The sequence below is a fragment of the Symphalangus syndactylus genome, chromosome 19 (assembly GCF_028878055.3).
Source record: "Symphalangus syndactylus isolate Jambi chromosome 19, NHGRI_mSymSyn1-v2.1_pri, whole genome shotgun sequence".
In the NCBI taxonomy this organism is placed as follows: Eukaryota; Metazoa; Chordata; class Mammalia; order Primates; family Hylobatidae; genus Symphalangus; species Symphalangus syndactylus.
Window position 1 is genome coordinate 49,257,921 of NC_072434.2, and position 19,511 is coordinate 49,277,431.

General features: G+C 38.2%; 2 protein-coding genes across 7 annotated transcripts in view; one reads left to right on the forward strand and one right to left on the reverse strand.

Annotated features, from left to right (window-relative positions):
* ITGB3BP (integrin subunit beta 3 binding protein) overlaps window positions 1-3,919 on the forward strand; it is an 83,292-nt gene extending 79,373 nt beyond the window's left edge. For 2 of the 3 annotated variants that reach the window (XM_055234667.2, XM_055234662.2), the window contains exon 8: window positions 1,307-3,919. In XM_055234667.2, the coding sequence (XP_055090642.2) occupies window positions 1,307-1,368 (62 nt within the window). In that variant the 3' untranslated portion in view covers window positions 1,369-3,919. The remainder of the gene's footprint in view (window positions 1-1,306) is intronic. The other variant, XM_063613352.1, reaches the window with a different exon arrangement.
* A 1,278-nt stretch (window positions 3,920-5,197) lies between these two features.
* ALG6 (ALG6 alpha-1,3-glucosyltransferase) overlaps window positions 5,198-19,511 on the reverse strand; it is a 71,678-nt gene continuing 57,364 nt past the window's right edge. For all 4 annotated transcript variants that reach the window (XM_055234657.2, XM_063613340.1, XM_055234656.2 and 1 more), the window contains 3 exons: window positions 13,559-13,627; window positions 13,234-13,432; window positions 5,198-5,576 (listed from right to left, as the gene is read on the reverse strand). In XM_055234657.2, the coding sequence (XP_055090632.1) occupies window positions 5,379-5,576; window positions 13,234-13,432; window positions 13,559-13,627 (466 nt within the window). In that variant the 3' untranslated portion in view covers window positions 5,198-5,378. The remainder of the gene's footprint in view (window positions 5,577-13,233; window positions 13,433-13,558; window positions 13,628-19,511) is intronic.

The following is a 19,511-nucleotide window of genomic DNA, read 5'->3' on the forward strand; positions in this document are numbered from 1 at the left end:
AGAATGGGTTGGTCTCCCTACTATATGAAATTAGGAAGTGTTATAATAAAAAAGGTCCACTGGGATTGAGAGTAGACAGTGATAGGGAAACTACAAGGAGGGGAGAATTTGTGTAATGTTACTAGTAAAATGTAGACCAATGAATGTTCTGGACTTTGGCCAATCAAATTTGTCACACTTCCATGGAGTACAGAGGAAGAGTTGACAGAAGTTTCTTCCCCTTCAGACTGAGAAGTATAAACATTCTCTACTGTAAGTACCAAATGAAGAATAAGCAGTGTTATGGGAATTCACAGCAGACAGATCACCTCGGGATGGGATTATCTGTTTGTTTTTGTTTTTTAAAGACAGGGTCTCGTTCTGTCGCCCTGGCTGGAGTGCAATGGTGCAATCACAGCTCACTGCATCCTTGACCTCCTGGGGTCAAGCAGTCCTTCTGCCTTGGCCTAGGATTACAGGCATGAGCCACCACCCCCAGCCGTATTAGGTCATTTTAAAAGATCTTTTCCCACATGCCCTATGGTAATCTATGCCATTAGTTGCCAATGGCTGCTTCCTTCAAAGGCTTTCTCTCACAGAAGGGTTCTAAGGCTGAAGAGACATGAGCCTCTACCACCACTAGGAGTCCCCAGAGGGACATATTCTGAATAGGAATCTGTCATAGCCAGGGGCAGCTGTTGGAGGAAACACCTGCTGAAAGGCTCCTAAGGCTTATAGACAAAGGCATGTAAATAAGTTTTCTGTAGGCCCTGTTGGAGTTTTAAAATTCTCTGAGAAGTATCTCATGTAAGTATGGTCACATAAGGTAAAGAATACTGAGTGCTATGTCAGAGTAGTCATATTGACAGTTACTAGTGAAGATAATCAAAAAGCAAATGAGGCCGGGCACGGTGGCTCACGCCTGTAATCCCAGCACTCTGGGAAGCTGAGGTGGATAGATCACGAGGTCAGGAGTTCGAGACCAGCCTGGCCAACATAGTGAAACCCCGTCTCTACTAAAAATACAAAAATTAGCTGGGTGTGGTGGCACACACCTGTAGTCCCAGTTACTCAGGAGACTGAGGCGGGAGAATCACTTGAACCCGGGAGGCGGAGGTTGCAGTCAGCCGAGACCACGCCACTCCACTCCGGCCTGGGTGAGAGTGAGACTCCGTCTCAAAAAAGCAAATGAGAGGTTGCCAGCAGCATCTGACTAAACTAGGTACCAAATTAGATTGTTATTGGGTGTTAAAATCACTTCTTAAGTCATGTATGAGGTGCATGTTAACTAATTCTTGATAATATAATTATCTTTTATATCCCACAGGCATTAAGAAGAAATGCACTCACCATGAGCACCAACTTCTGCATCTGCCTGATCATATTTAAAGGAACAGAGAAATATTTGTAATTAATCTGCCCAGTAAATACCAGCTCGTAGCAGTCGGCAGGTGCATGTCTAGATAAAATTTCTTGCAGCTAATTTAAACTTTCTACACACACCAGTAGATAATCTCAATGTAAATAATACATTTCTTCTTGGCTCTTTAATGTAAGCCAACACAGAGAGGAAGATCTTGACTTATATTCTGTACCACATACGCTTCTGTGGACTTTTAGCATTTGTGGGTAGACTTAATAAAGCATGCATAAAAGTGGCACCTTTGGTAGAACTATATATTTTCCTGAAATTCAGATTAAATGTAATGATGAGTGGAATTAAGTACCAGTTTTCCCGTTTAAAGCCCCAGCTGCTTATTAATTTATAGATTCTTTAAAAAAAATTTTTTAAAGATTTATCTAGTCTATTGTGTAGCCACTATCTCAGGAGTGAGTTTTTATTTTCCTATGCTTATAGAGAAAAAAGCATTTTCAAGGTTTTAAAATTTTATACCATTTATAAAATATTAGAATGTATTTTTTCAGTAAAATGTTTAAAATATGAAGTTTTTTTAACTAAACTACGAAGAGTATTGAATTTAAAGAAAAGACCTTTATTAAGGGGCAATATGTGATCCATTCCAAATTATTTTGAAATATTAAATTTCAGTTATTCTGTGGTGTTTTCTGTCATCATCATGTTTTTGTTGTCACTCCCAAAATAAAGGGGAGGAGGGAATCACAGAGTATGTTATCTTGATAGTGAAACCTATGTTTTTCTTGACCATTTCTGTAGGGAAAAACTGCTACTCCTTTGGTACTTGCCCTAAGTTTTAACAAAATTAGTGGAAAATATTACCATGTCATTTGAATATATCATGAAAAATAAAAACTACAAGAAAATCTGAAACAAAATGTAACAAATTAAGGTTGAAAATTTTCCACTGCATGCAATGGCACAAGCCTTTAATCCCAGCTGCTACTCAGGAGGCTGAAACAGGAGGACTGCTTGAACCCAGGAGTTTAAGACCAGACTGGGCAACACAGCAAGATACCTATCTCAGAAAAAAAAGAAAATAACTCACTTTCCACTTAGAGAAATTTTAGATTCACCTTTTTAAAATGAAAGGTTTTTAAAAACTGTTAATATAAATTATATAAATTACCTTCACTAATTATTGTCTTCATACTGTTTAAGAAATTTATTGATACAGTGCTTATAATAGGATGTTACCAAAAATATACTAAAAAAGGATTATTCTAGCATTGAAAACTAACCTTAGGTTACAAGCCAAAACATTTTATAAAGTAATCTATGTTAGGTAATACAGGGTTAAGAAGTAGATTGGTTTCATACATAATCCAAGTTATATAGGTATGTGCTTAATGCTGTTAAACCAGTTACTGTATGTTTGACCTCTTGATATACTCAGCTTTTGCCTTTTAGAACAGCTGGGTCTGCTGAGAATCATTTCCCAGTTCTTTTCACTGTAGATCAGATGACTCTTACTTTATCACCCTTGGAGGCCACATGAAGGACAAAGCAGAAAGATCCACACACACAACTAATATTTATATGAGGGGAGGGGGAGTTGCGGGGGATATACTTATCCTGATCTTCCAATGAACATAACAGAAGAGAGACCAATTGAGACTTGAAACCATTGTGTTACTTTAACCATTATTTAGTTATATCCTATCCATCTCTTTCTCTCTGTTGAACAGAGAGGCTCCTTTGGCTGCCTTGACTTTTGTAAATGTTTCACTCAATTTGTTGTGGTTTATCATTTGGACAGAATGCTACATCGGGGATTTTTCGCCCCCCCCTAAGTCCTCAAGGGAAAATGACTTCTGTATGCCTCATATATGATACATGAACATACACCCTATTCTCTTCATTTTAAGAAGCAAACCTAAGTTTATTGGCAGCTGAGAAAACTGCATTTCTCAGAAATGCCTCCTCCATCTAAAATGTACTTCAACATAACTTTGAAGGGCTTATTTTTTGACAGGTATATTAATGAAGAAAGTGAGAAATCTATCTATCTTTAATATTTTTGCATAACCTAAATATATTTGTATGAAAACATCCCTATAGCCCTGAGTTTAGCTAAGAGAAATGCTTTGGAATTGCCTACTTCTGTGATAATTCATCACTGGGTATTTTTGATATTTTGCTTTTTTGGAGATGGTGTCTCACTGATCTCAAGCGATCATCCTGTGTCAGCCTCTCAAATAGAGACCGCTGTGCCTGGCCTCTGTTTCTGGTATTTTGTTTTGGTATTTTGGAACCTAATCCCTCTAAGTTCAATGTAAACTCTTAAACTGGTTTTTAATAGATATGAGGGATACTTACAAGATAACTGCTACAAGTCTCTATAAAAACTATAGTGCAACTCAATATGATTAGATTAAATCATCTGAAGAATGATTTAAGAATTTACCTATATGGTACCTTACAGAATTTACCTAGATGATACCTGGAATCAGGTGCATTTCATTTTACTAATATATATACGTAATACATTTATTTCCAAATAATAAAATTATTCTACTCCAATTATTTATAACTTCCTCATCATTTATTTAAGTCAACATTCTATGTTAAACACAAGAGTACTATTACAAAAAATATTTTTTAAAATAAAGCTACACCAGCCAGCCAAGATGCTGACATTTGGGCACAGTGATTACAGATGGTGACCATGGGCAGCGATGTTCCTGCTGATTCGGCAGTGATTCAAGGCTGCTATTCTGTGCTGACCTGCCCTTTGAGTCTTTATGCACATTTGCTTTGAGAAAGAAACCTTTCTAGATTTTTGCTTTGTCTAAACCCACTTCCTTTATCAGACTTAGAAACACATACCTTCTTATATCAGCCTGTGACTGTCCATGTCTAGAACCAGTTTTTTTGTGTGTGTATGTGGTTTGATTTGCACTATTTTAAAATATACCACCACTTAATATAGTTTAGTGGCTATCTTATGAAAGAAATATATTCCTGAAAAAATGGTGATGGGAAAATGATTATCTTTATTACAGAGGCTAAAGAAAAACATCTTTATATGAGAAACTACAACATAGATATCATGCATTATTTTTACCAGTTGAATACTACAATAAATATGGGCTTCTGCTAATATAGGGTGATACAGTATTAATAGGATGAAGTTAACATGAATCAATGCTCTGGCAGTGGTAACCCTGAACCATGTTAATAATAATATATATATATAATATAATGTTTAATTAAACAGAATGATTCTGGAGGTTTAGAACCAGTGATTATGTGTAATTAAGAAGACTTCACTCAAACCACTTAAAGCTTACATTTAAATTCAGGAAAATTCATTTTTTAATTGTATTAAAATATGCATTCTTGGAAATAAGATTATGGTTTATTTGCCTTGTTAAAACAATCAAATTTGCATGTGTAATAAGGCATATTCAAACTTCGGGCAGTTTAAATTGCCTTCTCAGTAATTAAAAAGATTATCACAAATTTAATTCCCTAAGATATGACTTCTAAACAGTGAAATACACACTACTTGCATTCTAAAATATAAGTTTGAATACCAAAATTAGTGATTTCCATTAAAAAGGGGCTCAGTTCTCCCATGAAGCTCACTATATGGTCTGATGATGAAGGAAGTAGGTTTAGACAAAGCAAGTATCAAGAAATATTTCTCAGTTTTTTCAAGACATTTAAAAAGTGCATTTCCTGAGTAAACAATGGGATTAAGGACATGTTTCTCTTTTTTCCCCACTTGAATAGCTGTGAATAATAAAACCACAATATGTTTTGGCCAAGCAGTACTTAGACAAGCCTCCATTGGTCTTTGGTCTCCATATACATTTATTTTGTGTAGACAACAATGACTTTTCACCATTTCTTTTCCTGTGGTTCCATGGTTCTCAAAATGGCAATTTCATTTATACATAGCAGAAAGTTCACAAAACCTTTCAGCACTGTTCACATTTTCACATTTGTTTAGGAAACAATTTGTTTAGGAATACAGCTAGCTGATTTTCTTCTGATTTCTTCCACTTTTGGAATCCCACATGATTATAATGTTAAAGTATACCAAGAAGAACAGGAAGTTCAAGCAAGATACAAAACACACTAATACAGAAAACAAGTCCGGTAGTTTCTGAGGAGGATCCAGTGTGACAGTCATCAGCGTCAGAAGCACCATAGTGATGACTGAGATAAGAAACTGCAAGGAAAAAAAGGATTAGTGAGTAGTATAAAAGGTGAAATTTAAATGTACTGGAAAGATTGACTTGTAGCTATTAAATGTGCAGAATTAAAGGTGAGGGTTGAGGGTCTAATTTATTCTGGTGTATCTCAACCTTGACTTCCTATTAGAATCATATGAGGGGTTTTTAAAATCTCAATGCCCACGTCACACCCCAGACCAATTAAGTCAGGCCTCAGTATTTTTTAAAGCTCTCCAAGTGATTCCCATTTGTAGCCAAAACCTGAGGACCCGTCTTATACTTCCACCAAGGCACTGAAGAAAGGTATCTGGGACAAATATTAATGCTAGTCAGGGTTAAATTTATAGCATCCCCTGGGGCCCAACAGGATATAAAATTCTAAGCTAATGGGTACAAATATATAGGTAGCTAGAAGAAATAAAACCTAGTGTTTGGCAGGTCAGTAGGCTGAATATAGTTAACATTAATGTACATTTCAAAATAGCTAGAAAATAATAAGTTGAATGTTCCTAGCATAAAGACATATTTTTAAGGTAATGAATAGCCCAGTTACCCTGATTTGATCTTCATGCATTACATGAATCAATAAATGAATCAAATTATCACATGTGCCCCCAAAATATATACATCTATTCTGTATCAATTTTTAAAATTCTAAGCTAATCTTGAGAACCCATCTGTGAAAAAGTTTTCCATGGCAAATGGAAAATTACATTTCATATTCACTAAATGCCTTCAATGAGTAAAGCACATGAGGGCACATGAAAGAAAATGTGGCCCTCTGGCCTCAAAGAGTTTTCCATCTACTTAGGAGAATGTTAAATAAAATCACAAAGTCACACTGGCTTAAATACCAAGGTGAGTAGTAAAAATAATTAGCACATTTGTGTAGTTGTGTGGTCATCAGTTAGTGTGGTCTCTAGACCAATGTGCTATACAATAGAACTTCCTGCAGTAATGAAAATGTTCTGTCAGCACTTCAGTATAGTAGCTGCTAACCACATGTAGCTATTGGGCATTTGAAATGTACTTACTGTGACTGAGGAACGGAATTTTTATTTAAATTTAATAAGTTTAAATTTCTATATATGTCTAGTGGGTACCGTACTGGACAGACTGTGAGCTCCTTTAAGACAAAGACCAGCAAGATCTTATTCATTTTATCCCTAGCACAGTACATAGGTATACAAAAGCAGTATAAATAAATGTAGAAAGCAAGCAGTGAGAAACGGTAGTGACTTCCATGAACTGGGTGGGACACAGAACCCTAAAGGATGCCTTAACTGCTGGCTACATTATGACAGTATTGGTAAGATCTAAATAGAGAGTAATGCAGTGATCATTCCAAATGGAAAAGCGAGGATAGGCGCCAAGAAAGCTTACAAGCAGATATAAACAAAGGCTGCCAGTGTCGTTACAAGGAAAAATTCCTGAGGCAACCTTAGTGGGAAGTGCAAACATCTGGAATGAAATCTTTAAAATAAAAGCTTCAAACTTAAGAAATATGGGACTGGTTGAAATGTCATAATACCACGATCTTGAGTCAGTGTTAAACAGAACAAAAACCCTCTCTTGCTCCAACTATTACCCCATTTGTCTGCTCCTATTTACACATTTCCCAAAACAGTTGCCTATAAACATGCTGTGTCCAGTCTTCATCCCATTCACTAGTGAACCCATACCAATTGGGCTTTCACTCCAATCACTATGAAACTGCTATAGTCAAATATCCATAATGACCTCCAGTGTACTAAATCCAGTAGTCAGTTCTTACTGCCTTACTTGATTCTCTCATGAGCATTTGAAATCACTCCACTCTCACTGAAACACTTCGTTCACTTGGCTTCCATGACATCATACTCTCCTGGTTCTCTCCTACCTCAACCAGTTAATTCTTAGACATCTTTGCTGGCTCCTTATGTCCCCTACCTCTGCATTCTGGGGCTTCGTACCTATTCCTCTTATTAATCTATACTCATACCCTTAGTGAGTCATCCAGTAGCATGACTTTAATTACCAACTATATGTAAAGACTCAACTTCGTCTCCAGCCTGGCCCTTTCCCCTAAACCAGGGTTGTCCAATCTTTTGGCTTCCCTGGGCCACACTGGAAAAAGAAGAATTGTCTTGGGCCACACATAAAATACACCAACACTAATGATAGCTGATGAGCCTTAAAAAATATTGCAAAAAAATTCCAGGTTTTAAGAAAGTTTACGAATTTGTATTGCACTGCATTCGAAGCCATCCGCAGTTGCAGATTGGACAAGCTTGAGCTAAACTCTGGACTCATATATCCAGGTACTCCTTAATATCTCTACTTGGATATCTAATAGGCATCTAAAACTAAACATGTAAAAAACTCTTGGTCTCCTCAGACTCCCAACTGCCCCCACCACACACAAATTTCCTTCAACATGCTTCCTCCAATTCGGTAAATGGCAACCCCACCCATTCAGTTATGTATGCCAAAAACCTTGGAGGCATCCTGAACACCTCTCTTTCACAACCCCAGCAATTCCTGTTGGCTCTACCTTCAAAATATATCAAAAATCTGACCATTTCTAACCACTTCCACTGCTACCCTGGTCCACAGCACCATCATCTCATGGATTCCATTATCCACAATCTGTTCTCCACATAGCTACCATAGGGACCTTTTAAAAATGTAAGTCAGATTCTAGTCCCATTATAGGAAACTACACTGTTACCTCTCTAATCTTAGGTCCTATTATTTATTTCCCCCACCCAGCTCCAATCACCATGACCTCCATGATGTTCACTGCATTTGCAGTTTTTCTCTTCTACGATGTTCTGCCCTCAAATTATCTGCAGTTTACTTCCTTTGGTTCTTTGCTCAAGAAAGCCCTGCCACTTTAAAACTGCATTCATCCCTCCTGCATATCATATCCATTTCTCCCTTGCTTTGTTGTTCTCCATAGCACTTATCACCCTCTGACATGCTATATATTTTACATATGCTGGTGCTGGATTTCTCCACTAGAATGCAACCTCCATGGGAGCAGGGATTTCTGTTAGTTTTGGTCACTACTGTATCCTCAGCCTCCAGAACAATGCTTGCATATAGTAAGTGCCTAAAAACTATTAAAGAACAAATAAATCTGGGAGCCCATGGCGGTCCTCACCTTAAGATTACTGGTCCAGATAGTGAATATCACAATAGGGCTAGAGTTTGACATACACTCAGGAATCTGGGCCTATACTAACAAAAAATGAACTTTATATCTACTTTCCATTTGAACCCCTGAGTAAAGTTAATCCTCTCCTTGTGTTTCCTGTTCACCTCTTAACTTCCTACCTCCCACACCCCTATCCTCCATGGTCATTACCTAAAGTGCAAAACCCTCAGGACACCCATTCAACTCTGCCCTGAGAATACCTGCCTTGTCTTCCTACAAGATCTAAATATAAAATATCTCCTTTGAAACCTTCCCCTACACTCCCCTAATAGAGTTAGTCATTCTTTTCTCTGTTATCTGGGTACTTTGCGCAATCCTCTATGTAGTACTCAAAAATATAAATAAGTATAGCCTGTTGCGCCGGGCACAGTAGCTCACGCCTGTAATCCCAGCACTTTGGGAGGCTGAGGTGGGTGAATCACGAGATCAGGAGTTCGAGACCAGCCTGGCCAATATGGTGAAACCCCGTCTCTACTAAAAATACAAAAATTGGCAGGGTGTGGTGGCACGTGCCTGTAGTCCCAGCTACTCGGGAGGCTGAGGCAGAAGAATTGCATAAACCCAGGAGGCAGAGGTTGCAGTGAGCCAAGATCATGCCATTGCACTCCAGCCTGGGCAACAAGAGTGAAACTGCGTCTCTAAAAAATAAAAAATTAAAATTAGGCAAGCATGATGGTGTATGCCTATAATCCTAGCTACTCAGGAGGCTGAGGAAGGAGGATCACTTGGGCCCAGGAGTTCCAGGTTGCAGTGAGTTATAAATGCACCACCACGCTCCCGCCTAGGCAACAGAATGAGATCCTGTCTCAACAACAACAACTTCATAACATTTGTAGTAGTTGCCAAATATTCCATGGAGCTTATATACTTATTCATGTATCATTTTTCGACTACTGGACAATTGAGCTGCCTCTAATTTTTCATTATAATAATTAGATGAATATCCATTCATTCAACAAACAAAAATCAGAGCACCTATTCTTTGCCAGGCACTGATAGATGCTACAGATAAAATGGTATGTATAAAATGCAGAGTTCTTGACCTCAAATACATTGCAATCTAGCATTTTAGACAGCCTTGAATGTAATGTGATATGCCTTAAATATATGAACTTTATGAGTAGACAAAGACGTCACATGAAAACTACATATTAGTGTCTCTTATGAATATAAATGCAAAAATCATCAACAGAATACTGGCAAACTGGAGCCAGTGGCAGATAAAAATGATTATACACCATGATCCAGTAGGATTTATCCTAGGAATTCAAGGTTAGTGTAACACACAAAAATCAATCAATGAAATGTGTCATATAATAGAATAAAGAAAAAAAAAAAAAAAAAACACATGACCAAAGATGCAGAAAAAGAATTAGACAGAATCCAGCATTTTTTCATGATAAAAACATGTAAACTAGGAATTGAAGAGAACTTCCTCAACCAGATAAAAGACACCTGTTTTAAGAAGCCCACAGTTAACATCATAGTTAATGGTGACAGACCAGATGCTTTCCCTCTAATATCAAGTAAAAGAGAAGATGTCCACTTGTTACCTGTATTCAACACTGTCTTATAGGTCCTAGGGTAATTAAGCAAGTAAGAGAAATAAAAGTCATCCACATCAGAAAGGAAGAAGTAAAACTCATGGTTTTCAGATTACATTATCTTGTATGTTGAAAACCGTAGGAAATCCATTAAAAACCTATGCCAAAGAATACAAGTTGAATATACAAAAATATATTTGTATATAGTAGCAATGAACATTATGAAAATGAAATTAAGAAAACAATTCCTTTACAACAGCATCATAAAGAATTGTGCTTTAGGATCATTCGTTAAGAATAAATTTAACAAAAGAAGTTCAAAATTTATACACTGAAAACTACAAAACATCGTTGAAAGAAATTAAATATCTAAATAAATGGAAATACATCCTGTGTTTGTTCATTGGAAGACTAAATATTAAGACGGCAATATTCATGGTTAAACTCCGTCTCTAAAAAAATTAGCCAGGCGTGGTGGCACATGCCCATAGTCCCAGCTATTAAGGAGGCTGAGGGGGAAAGATTGCTTGAGCCTGGGAGGCAGAGGTTGCAGTGAGCCAAGATCACACCATTGCACTCCAATCTGGGCAACAGAGTGAGACCTTGTCTCAAAAATATAAAGTAATATTCCACAAACTGATATGCAGAATCAACTCAGTCCCTATCAAAATCTCAGCTGGGTTTTGGGAGAAAACTGATGAACTTCTAAAAATAATATGAAAATAAAGGGATGTAAAATAGATAAAACAATCTTGTAAAAGAACAAAATCAGTGGACTTGCATTTTCAATTTCAAAACTAACTACAAAGCTACAGTAAACAAGACAGTATGGCAGTGGCATAAGGATAGACATATAGATCAATGGAACAGAACTGAGAGTCCAGAAATAAACCCTTACATTTAAGAACAACTGATTTTCAACAAGAGTGCCAAGACAATTCAATGGAACTGAAATTAACTGAATAAAGTCAGACTCCTACCTCATACCATATACAATATTAACTCAAAGTGACTCAAAGGCATAGATATAAAAACTATAAAACTCTTAGAAGAAAATACAGGGGTAAATATTTGTGACCATTGGTTATACAATGGTTTCTTAGATATGACACCAAAAGCACAACAAAAGAAAAAAATAGATACACAGGATGTTATCGAAATCAAAACTTTTGTGCTGCAAATGATACCATCAAGAAAGTGAAAAGGCAACACACAGAATGGGAGAGGATACTTGCAAGTTAAATATCTGGTAAGGAACTCATATCAAGAATATATATAAAAAAAAACTCTTACAACTCAAAAAGACAACCCAGTTTAAAATGGGCAAAGGATTTGAATAGGCATTTCTCCAAAGAAGATATACAAATGGCCAATATGCACATGAAAAGATGTTCAACATCATTAGTCATTAGAGAAATGCAAGTCAGCACTCCAATGAAATACCACCTCACACCCACTAGGATGGTTATAATTAAAAAGACAACAAATGCTGTGAAAGATGTGGAGAAATTAGAACCCTCACACATCGTTGGTGAGAATGAAGAATTGTGCTGTACTTTGGAAAACAGTTTGGCAGTTTCTGAAGATGTTAAACATAGAATTACCATATGATCTAGCAATTCTACTCCCAGGTATACACATAAGGGAAATGAAAACATATGTGCACTCAATACCTTGTAAACAGATGTTCACAACAGCACTATTATATTCATAACATTAAAAAAGTAGAAATAACTTCATGTCCATTAATTGATGAATGGATAAACAAAATGTATATCCATATAATGGAATATAATTTGGTAATAAAAAGGAATAAAGTACTGATATATGCTATAACATAAATGAACCTCAAAAATATGCTAAGTGGCTAGGCGCAGTGACTCACGCCTGTAATCCCAGGACTTTGGGAGGCCAAGGCAGGCAGATCATGAGGTCAGGAGTTCAAGACCAGCCTGGCCAACATACTGAAATCCCATCTCTACTAAAAATACAAAAATTAGCCGGGCATGGTGGCACATGCCTGTAGTTCCAGCTACTAGGGAGGCTGAGGCAGGAGAATTGCTTGAACCCAGGAGGCAGAGGTTGCAGTGAGACAAGATCATGCCACTGCACTCCAGCCTGTGACAGAGCAAGACTCTGTCTCAAAAAAAAAAAAAAAAAATTACACACACACACACACACATGCTAAGTGAAAGAACTGACTCATAAAGACCACAATTTTATTATCCCATGTTATGGATTGAATTAAAATTCATATGTTGAAGCCCTAACCCCCAATGTGACTGTATTTGGAGATATAGCCTTTTGGAAGGTAAGTAAGATTAAAATTAGATGATAAGAATAGGGCCCTAATCCAATAGTACTGGTGTCCTTACAAGAAAAGGAAGAGACAACAGAGGTCTCTCTCCATGTGTGACACATAAAGCAGAGACCTTCTACAAGCCAGGAAGAAAGGCCTCACCAGAAACCAACCCTGATGGTAGAACCTTGATCTTGATCTTGAACTTTTAGTCTCTAGAACTGTAAGAAAATAAATTTCTGTTGTATTTTGTTATGGCAGCTATCACAGACTAATACATTCCATTTATATGCAATGTCCAAAGTAGGCAAATCTAAAGAGGCAGAAACTGGCTTTCCAAGGAAGGGAGTTAGGAGTGAGAATGGAATTGGGAATGAAGGCTAATGGGTACAGAATTTCTTCTGGGAGTGACAAAAATAATGTAAAATTAGATGATGGTGATAGTTGTACAAATCTGTGTACATACTTAAAACCACTAAGTTGTACACTTTAAATGAGTGGATTTATGTGAATTATATCTCAAAAAGCTATAAAAGAAAATCACTACTTCAATAATTTTTTAAAATAGTGACATGCTGAAAAATGTGCCATTTCTTAAAAATTGAACTTACCAAATATTGTATAATTCTGGAAAGAAATGTAAAACATGGAAGATATTTCCTCACAGAAATGGAAAAGGATTTCAACTGCAGTTCTTCTTCAGAAGTCTTTTCAAATATTGAAAAGGAAGTTACACAAGCTATAAAAAATGCCATTGTTGTCACAACAGAGGGCATTAGGAGTTCATCCTTCAATAGAAGAGGTAGCATACTGTAAAGGAAAATTTTTAAAAATCAAAAGAGAATTATCAACTCAAACCATAACCACTGTATAAAAAAGCTTTCAATTAGTTTACAAGAATTATACTGAAAATATATGGAAATTGGTATGACTTACCTAAATGTTGACACAAGTAAAAACCAAGTAGACATAAAAGGAATTTCACTTAAAACTAAGCAGACTGGTCTAAAATGGTAAAGAAAAAAATACTTTAGTATTACAGAATATAATTTCAACTCCTAATTGTAAAAAATATAAATACATTTTATCTGTCTGATTTTCAGGGGTAGCTTAAAAAAAGCCAGGAAGGTCTTTATATGGACTACTGATTCATTTTGTTAACAGTCCAGACTAAATTAGCCTAGACACAGGCACAGAGGTGTCAACTCCTCATAATAATTGGAAAACTGCTGCTTCCAGTATGCCGTTAATGGAACTTTTTTTCTCTATCATACAAACAAGTAGCTTAAGAAAAGGATCAGATAAAGAAATCTGAGAAAGCTTTGTCATATATTTCATAGTACTTGGTAAATATGAATTCCTAGCATTGTTTTCAAACATCTCTTTTATGTTCTTTCATGTTACATATTACTCCGCTAAGTTAAAACTATGGCAGACAAGATCATCATGCCACTGGAGAGGAAAAGAGAGACAAGAGGATAAAGGAAAACAAATTGATAATAATAAAATTAAAAGGAGGAAGAAATTAGTAGGAAGAGCTACATAAAAAGGGAAATAGTATAGGAACAGGAAGCACAATGCCAACAAATGGAACCAGTGGCTTTATCAAAGAATTGTTTAGGGGCCAGGCACAGTGGCTCAGGCCTGTAATCCCAGTACTTTGGTAGGCCAAGGCTAGTAGATCACTTGAAGTCAGGAGTTTGAGACCAGCCTGGACAACATGGTGAAACCCCATCTCTACTAAAAATACAAAAAAAAATTAGCTGGGCTTGGTGGTGCGTGCCTGTAATCCCAGCAACCGGGAGGCTGAAGCAGGAGAACTGCTTGAATCTGGGAGGAGGAGGTTGCAGTGAGCTGAGATCATGCCACTGCACTCCAGCCTGGGCAACAGATCCAGATGACAGGGCGAGACTCCATCTCCAAAAAAAAAAAAAAAAAAAAAAAAAAAGTTGTTTAGGGTCACAGCTCTAAGCCCTGTGACCTCCTTAGCACAACTCCTGCTCCAGTACCTTTGGGATTCAGTTGTGGCAATGCTCAAAGAAGGAACATTGCTAGTTTGACGCCCTGAGTCCTGGTCCCCATGTTTGCCCTTTATTTACTGTTTGACCTTGAGCAAATGATTAATCTATTTTCTTAAGTGGAAATGGGAATAATAACACCTTGTATTCTTAAGTAGTTGAAAGAACTCTTTGCAGGTATCATCTAGTGTTTACTTTTTAAAAATACAATAAACTTTCCTAATGATGGTGGTTGTTGAATAATTGTTATCATTATTTTGAATCTCCTTATTTTAAAAAGTGCTCTATAAAGATTTGGGCATTCTCCCGCATTCCCAGAAGGATGACTTTTTCCTATGTCAACTAATATATGAGATTTAAACCCTGGGATTATAAACTGATTGAAAACTACTAAAAGAAATTACTAGGCCAAGCACAGTGGCTCACACCTGTAATCCCAGCACTTTGGGAGGCTGAGACAGGCGGATCACGAGGTCAGGAGTCCGAGACCATCCTGGCCAACATGGTGAAACCCCGTCTCTACTAAAAACACACACACACACAAAAATTAGCTGGACGTGGCGGGTGCCTGTAATCCCAGCTACTCAGGAGGCTGAGGCAGGAGAATCGCTTGAACCAGGGAGTCGGAGGTTGCAGTGAGCCGAGATCGTGCCACCGCACCGAGATCGTGCCTGGCGACAGAGCAAGACTCTATCTCAAAAAAAGAAATTACTAGAGGGCTTTCCATTTCACTACTTGAGAATGGATGCATATTAATAGCAAGCTCATTGAAGGTGCTCAATAAATAGTTTTCTCTTTCTGGTTTAATTATTTCCCATTTATGCATTCAATATTTATTTACCAAACACAAGCATTGATAAAAAATGTATTACAGCTGGCGCAGGGGCTCACAACTGTAATCCCGGCACTTTTGGAGGCCAAGGTGGGAGGATCACTTGAGCCCAGGAATTCAAGACCAGCCTAGAGAATATAGCAAGACACCACCTCTACAAAAAATTTAAAAATTAGCCTGGCATGGTGATGCACACCTGAGGTACTTGTTACTTGGGAGGCTGAAGTGGGAGGCTCACTTGAGCCCAGGAGTCCGAGGCTGCAGTGAGCTATGACCATGTCACTGTGCTCCAGCCTGGGTGACTGAGTGAGACCTTGTCTCTTAAAAAAAACTTACTACATATAAGCACTGCTCTGAAAGGAATACAAAGATGATTATAACTCAGCTCCTAACCTCAAAGTACTTAAAATTCATCACCAAACAGTGAAATGCCCTACATCCTCAGCCTTTTCTCTAAACCTCTCCCTTTACCACATTGTTTGAAACAATGCCTGGCTCTCTCCTCTGAGGACAGTACTGCCCTCTGCCCTCTCAACTGTGCCTGTTTTTGTTGTTTCCAGTCTTCAAGTGACTTGGCATGGAGGTGGGAAGTAACCTTCTTGATCTTCCTCACTACTTTCCTACCAGTTCTCCCTCTCTCCACCCTAATAATCTCCAGCTTTGAAACTCTTGTCATCACACTTTATCCCCGATTATTCCCTGTCTTGTAAATACTGACCAACCACAGGGCCGCTTCCTCCATTACCCAAAGATTTCAACTCCTTTCTCACTATCACTCTCTACAAACTGACTTAATTCTTGGCAATTTTAACATATACATAGATCTTCCCTCTCATTTGCTAGAGCGCCTCTCTTCTAGTGATCTCATCTTTAATCCTGTCCCTTACGGTCATACTTTAGGCTGCACCTCCTCCATGACTCTCACCACTATCTCCTGCCTTTTGGATATTCCAACTCCAATAATCTTTTGATCCTATTGAGATCTTCAATCCATTGTTCCTACCACCTTTTCACTTTCCCTCATCGCTTCAATGGCCTTTTCCCTTTTTACCTACCTTAAATTCTAAGGTCAATCATTATAATCACTCCCATACATTCACTTTTAAGCTCTCAAGCAAGGGAGTTATCCTCACCAGACAAAACCATAAACCTGGAAATACCCAACTCTCCACCAGCGCTTACTCCAACCATACTGAACAACTGCTCAAGAGAAAAGCAGCTACCCATACTAACTGGTCTCACTTTAAATACATGATCATGATGTTCAAGTGCCCTGCAATTACTATATATTTCCCTGATCTGTTTACACTCTGTCCCTCCTTAGAAAGTGTTTCACACTTCTCCCTCCTACTTCCAACAGCTTCAACCCACTCTTGACTAATGACTTTCCCTCTCACTTCAATAAGAAAACTGAAGCAGTTAAAAGAGAACTTTGATAGATGCCCACCATCACATTTACTCCCTTCCCAGCATCTCTACCAATATAGCCTATTCACCCCTTTTACTAAAGAGGAACTCCACACATCTGTCCAATGCCAATTCTTCCATTTGTGCTCTAGATCCTACCCCATCTCCCTTTCCCAATGACAGTGCTCCAGCAGCTCCTCCTCTCGAGATCCTGTACCATCAGCTTTCCTTCTCTGCTGATCATTCCCCTGCCTTTATTGCTCCTCTCTTAAACAAACAAGCCTATCTTGACCCCATTTTCTCTACCAATTATTGCCCTATTTTTCTGCTTCCTTTTTCAACAAAACTCCTCTGAAGAACAGTCTACCTTCCTCACACCATACATAAAAACTCAACTGGGTGCAGTGGCTCACGCCTGTAATCCCAGCACTTTGGGAGGCCAAGGCAGGCAGATCACTTGAGGTCAGGAGTTCGAGACCGGCCTGGCCAACGTAATTAAACCCCTGTCTCTACTAAAAATACAAAAATCATCCAGCTGTTGTGGTGGGCAACTATAGTCCCAGCTACTCGGGAGGCTGAGGCAGGAGAATCTCTTGAACCCAGTAGGTGGAGGTCGTAGTGAGCCGAGATTGCACCACTGTACTCTAACCTCGGTGACAGACCACAGCTCTGTCTCAAAAAAAAAAAAAAATTAACTCAAAATGGATCAAAGACATAAATATAAGAGCTAAATCCATAAAACTCTTAGAAGGAAAATGAGGGTAAATCTTTATTCCTTGAGTTTGGCACTGGTTTCTTAGATATATATCAAAAGTACAATCAAAAGACAAGATAGGCAAATTAGACTTCATCAAAATTAAAAACTTTTGTGCATCAAAGAACACTATCAAGAGGGTAAAAAAGACAACACAAAGAATGGGAGAAAATATTTGCAAATCATATATCTGACAAAGGTTAGTACCCAGGATATATAAAGAACTCCTAAAACTCAAAAAATGACAACCCAATTAAAAATTGGGCAAAGGGGCTGAGCGCAGTGGTTCACACCTGTAATCCCAGCACTTTGGGAGGCCAAGGTGGGTGGATCACGAGGTCAGGAGTTCAAGACCAGCCTGGCCAACATAGTGAAACCCTACCTCTACTAAAAATGCAAAAATTAGCCTGGTGTGGTGGCACGCACCTGTAGTCCCAGCTACTCGGGAGGCTGAGGCAGGAGAATCACTTGAACCTGGGAGGCAGAGGTTGCAGTGAGCTGAGACCGCACCATTGCACTCCAGCCTGGGTAACAGAGTGAGACTCCGTCTCAGAAAAAAAAATTAGGCAAAGGATTTAAATAGGCTTGTCTCTGAAGAAGATAGACATATTGTGCCAACAAGCACATAAAGAGATGCTCAGTATCATTAGTCATTAGGGATATGCAAATCAGAATCACAATGAGATACCAACTCATATCCACTAGCATGGCTATAATCAAAATGATGGAAAATAACAAATGCTATCAAGGATATGGAGAAATTGAAGCCTTCATATATTATTAGTGGGAATGTTAAGTGGTGCAGCCACTGTGGAAAAGTTTGATGGTTCCTCAATAAGTTAAATACAGAATTGCCACGTGACTCAGCAATTCTACTCCTGAGTATAGACTCAAACAAAAACTTGTACGTGAGTATTCACAGTGGCACTATTCACAACAGCCAAAAGGTAGAAACAACCCAATGTCCATCAACTGATGACTGATGAACAAAATGTAGTGTATCGATGCAATGCAATACTATTCAGGCATAAAAAAGAATACAGTTCTGATACAACATGGATGAACCTTGAAAATATTAAGAAGCTAGACACAAAAGACCACATATAATATGATTCCATTTATATGAAATATCCAGAGTAGACAAATCTACAGAGATTTGCAGAAAGCAGATTGGTGGTTAGAGGGACTCGGGGGAAGGGAAAATGGAGAGGGACTGCTTTGGGTATGGGATTTCCTTTTGCGGTGATGAAGATGTTCTGGAAGTAGATAGTGGTGATGCTTCCACAACAGTGTGAATGTACTAATTCACAATGTAAAATTTATGCTATGTGTACTTTACCACAATTTTAAAAATATAATTTTAAATACTTCTTTTAAAAAATGAATTATCAGCCAGGCACAGTGGCTCATGCCTGTAATCCCAGCATTTTGGGAGGCCAAGGCAGGGGGATCAGTTGAGGTCAGGAATTCGAGACCAGCCTGGCCAAAATGGTGAAACCCTTTCTCTCCCAAAAAATACAAAAATTAGCTGGGCGTGGTGGTGCACGTCTGTAGTCCCAGCTACTGGGGAGGCTGAGGTGGGAGAATCGCTTGAACCCAGGAGGCAGAGGCTGCAGTGAGCCAAGATCATGCCACTGCACTCTAGCATGGTGACAGAGTAAGACCCTGCCTGAAAAAAAAAGAAAATGCATTATCCCTACTTGCCTTTAGTTCTCCTCTCATTTTTTCTATTTTTTTTTTTCCTTTGTTTTTTGAGATGGAGTTTTGCTCTCCTTGCCCAGGCTGGAGTGCAATGGTGCAATCTTGGCTCACCGCAACCTCTGCCTCCTGGTTCAAGTGATACTCCTGCCTCAGCCTCCCGAGTAGCTGGGATTACAG